The sequence below is a fragment of the Aplysia californica genome, unplaced genomic scaffold (genome assembly GCF_000002075.1).
Source record: "Aplysia californica isolate F4 #8 unplaced genomic scaffold, AplCal3.0 scaffold00089, whole genome shotgun sequence".
NCBI classification, from domain to species: Eukaryota; Metazoa; Mollusca; class Gastropoda; order Aplysiida; family Aplysiidae; genus Aplysia; species Aplysia californica.
In genome coordinates, this window is record NW_004797359.1 from 32,633 (window position 1) to 36,225 (window position 3,593).

The 3,593-nt window shown below is 40.1% G+C and overlaps 1 protein-coding gene across 1 annotated transcript in view; it reads right to left on the bottom strand.

Moving 5' to 3' along the window:
• Positions 1-3,593, bottom strand: part of LOC106011317 — a 29,184-nt gene that overhangs the window by 24,758 nt on the left and 833 nt on the right. The window contains exons 3-6 of the mRNA XM_013080489.2: positions 3,029-3,153; positions 1,123-1,280; positions 405-486; positions 139-146 (exon numbers count right to left, since the gene is read on the bottom strand). Coding sequence (XP_012935943.2) covers positions 139-146; positions 405-486; positions 1,123-1,280; positions 3,029-3,153 — 373 coding nt within the window. The remainder of the gene's footprint in view (positions 1-138; positions 147-404; positions 487-1,122; positions 1,281-3,028; positions 3,154-3,593) is intronic.

The following is a 3,593-nucleotide window of genomic DNA, read 5'->3' on the forward strand; positions in this document are numbered from 1 at the left end:
GGGGGGGGCGTTAAAATATTTGTCTTTGAGTTGCTCCACATGTCAAGCGTTTTCGAATGCATTTCGTTAAATATCTTGACAACGACTCCGAACAACCTTACTATTTTAATAGAGCAGATAGAACTTTTGATTTCTGACCTCTTGGTCTGAGTAAGTGTAAACGGCCAGAAATGTCAGATAACTTTGTAGTTCTAAGGTAGCGATACGTCATCGTGGAAGTTTTCATCTATCGTCCTTATTGCTCCTCCTTCTTTTCTTTGTTATGTTACTCTCTAGTAGCACATCTAAACTCTGACACTTTTTATGACTTATTTCTGTTGCAAGTGCCGTAAAACCGTTACTAAGACTCAAAGTTAGTTGGAGGTTTGAAATCGTGATGAGGCTGTGTAGAAAAGATGACTCACCCGATAGTCTTTGAGAAGACCTCAGCCGGGGGACGGGTTCGTGGGCCGAAATCATTCACTGTTGTTGATTCTTTGTTGCCCACTGAGCATGAAAGAGAATCACAGAAATAGTTGAAGTAAAAATACTGCACTCGATGATGGAAATGAGATGACTCTTCAAAATATAATACACATTTACATGACACTTAGTAAACGCAATATCTTAAATAACTGTAGAATACTCTGCTTACATCAATACTTTCTATGTGCATTATGTAGAGTATATTTTATTTGATCATGTGACATCCGGAAACATTTTCGGAATTTTGGATAAATTGAAATTAGTAAGGAAAGAAGAATGGCAGGAAGAGGGAAATAACAAAAATCTAACAGATTGAAACAACAGAGCAATTGGATATAGTTGTCATCTTTAGTCTTGGTAACATTTTTACGTCACTTGCAACACAAATAGGTCATACAAGTGCCGAATATTAAAGGTGATACTAGAGAGTAACATACAAGGAAAAGAAGGAGTAGAGATAAGGGCGACAAATCTGTGATAGGAAGAAAGGAACGAGCGAAGGAAGAGCGTCTGCAAATCATCCACATCTGGGTCACAATACTTAAAAAGAAACTAATCGAAACAAATGTTTTGTTATTTTGTAAACAAAAAGGAAAAGGAGAAAAAAAGAAAAGAAAGTATGGTTTATAATAAACTTTTGTAAAAAAACCCACTCACGTGCTCCGTTGTAGTCGCCTGTCCTGAAGACGTTGGACTGCCTCTCTAGAGCTTTCATCTTCTTGCCCACGTCTCCGGCCTCTCCGCGCGCCAGTTTCCCAGAGAAGTCTTCCAGGTCGTCGTTCCGTCCGAACGCCCGCTGATGCTCGCTCAGTTTGCTGGTGAAATGGTGAAATGGTATAGGTTAAACGGGTACCAGTGAACTCGTCACACGTGAAGTCGACACAACTGAAAAACGTGTGCCGAGTTCACCGAAAAGTAAAACATCCAAAAAACAGTGAACTCGTCACACCACCTCCACCTGCCATCTTGTACCATTTAGATTAATTGTTTTATTGCACACAGTAAGGACAAGCACATTTTAACAGGTTTTATATATTGCACCCCAAAATGTGTCCGTGTTCTCTTTAAAATGTTGAAACAGGAAGGTTAACCTGTGTAGATTTTGATTGAATAAACTCTGGTTTTATATTTTTTAAATGTTAGTAATTAAAGGTTTGCACATGTTTTTCACAAGTTAGAGTATGTGACGAGATAACTGTGACGAGATCACTGGAGGTATGTGACGACTTCACCGTGTGACGAGTTAACTGGAAGCAGTTTTAACGCCCGTATCAACACTATTTGGTTATTTAAGAGACGGGACCTCCGCGTTTAACGTCCATCTCCGAAAGGACCAAACCAAATGGGAAATTCGTGTAAAGTCGCCTTTCCCAAAGACAAAACGTCGGACCGAGCTGAGGCTCGAACCCGCGAATCCACAATCTCACGATTACTGGTTCGGTAGCCAAACCACTAGGCCACCGACGCCACGGCTCAGTTTGCTGATGGCGTGGCGAAAGGCGTGTTTTGTTTCTGATGTCGTGTGAGAATGCTTGATTTTTTAAAACAGTCACAAATTCTTTATTTCAAAGAAAGAGCACCTGACCCACTGGTAAGAGCGAAGAAAAAAAGAGAGCAGAGATTTTTTTGTTTTAAAAGAAAAATGAGCTATCTTAACATAATAAGTACTTTTAGTATTGTACTATTTCTCCAAGTATAAGATCGCTCCTCTCTTGTGCGTGATAGATCAGTTTGGTATCAAGCTAGACTAAAACGCAGATGACCTTGGATCGAATCTCCATTGAAACGTTCTTGGGCTACAAAATCATTGGTTAATTTCCAAGGCCCTCCACCCACTTGTCTCGGTCATATATGATATGAAATGTAAAGCTAGGGGTCCAACCGCTGAGTACAACCTAGTAGTGATGAAGGGGACAGGAAAACTATTCCACACCAAAATATCTTTTAACCAGGGTACCTGTGTGTGTGTGGGGGGGGGGGATCAGGAGAATGGGGAATTTTGACAACATACGAAGTATATCTCGAGTAGGCCTAACGCTAATGAATCCCTCTCAGCATTATGAAGTTGGACTGGACGTATCAAAGAATAATGACAGTGACGACAATGGCGATGTTCTGCACATTTCCCCGGAAGCCAAAATTGTTTCTGAGTGTTCTTGGGTCTGCTGGAGTAATAACAGTAAGTAAGACACAATATTGCATGCTGTAAAGCGCTATATTCCCCACACAAATGCAATTATTATTGCCACTATCATTGTTGTGGAAAAAAATTATGTTTACGGTCCCTTCCGGTAGGTTTCATTCAATACGTAAATGTTTTCAGAAATTTGCTTTTTTCTTGAAAAGGGGGTGGGAGGGGGTCCATTATAGATGGCACACCATAAACTGAAAGACCTTTAACTTACGGTTCATAATGATTTTTGAATGACCCGTAATTAGAACCTTACCTCGGAACAGTACACAGCTGTAATGTGTCATCAGAACACACTCACTTCGAATGGAAATTAAATTAGAAATTGAAAGAATCAAACTATGTTTTCTTTTCCGCGTAAGTTGCACAAACCTCCGCTCGTCGTTACCAAACTTGTAGTCCGAGCCTCTCTGCACGTGAAACCTCGTTGGATCAAGAGGCAGTTCCATGATTGCCGTTTTTACCTTCGGGTATACTGGGGCGCTCACACTGCGATTCTGTTCGGGGAAAAAAGCATAGCATGGTAAGTTCCTCCTCAAACCCATTGAACCCTTTCAGTGTGCAGAGGCATTTCCAGCTAGTTTGTACGAGCAATATAAAATGTTTATTCAAAAGAAATATAAATATAGCCATAATAATATATTTCCCCTTTTTAAGAATAAACAACTGTAGAAGTTGCAGTTACATCTTCTATAACGCCCTCTGTGTACCAGGAGAAAATGGGCAGTAAACCAGTGTGAATGATTATAAGCAGAAGCATATTATTATTATTATTATTATTATATCTACACTGTGGTGACGTGTTTGAGCTATGTTACGAATACAAGTTGACTGTAAAATGTATACATATCATGCAAGTTAGCCTGCTGCATGTAAAATAACAGGGACAGCAGAGGGTTGTGTAGCATTGGGATTGGGTTTGGGGGTGGGGATGAGA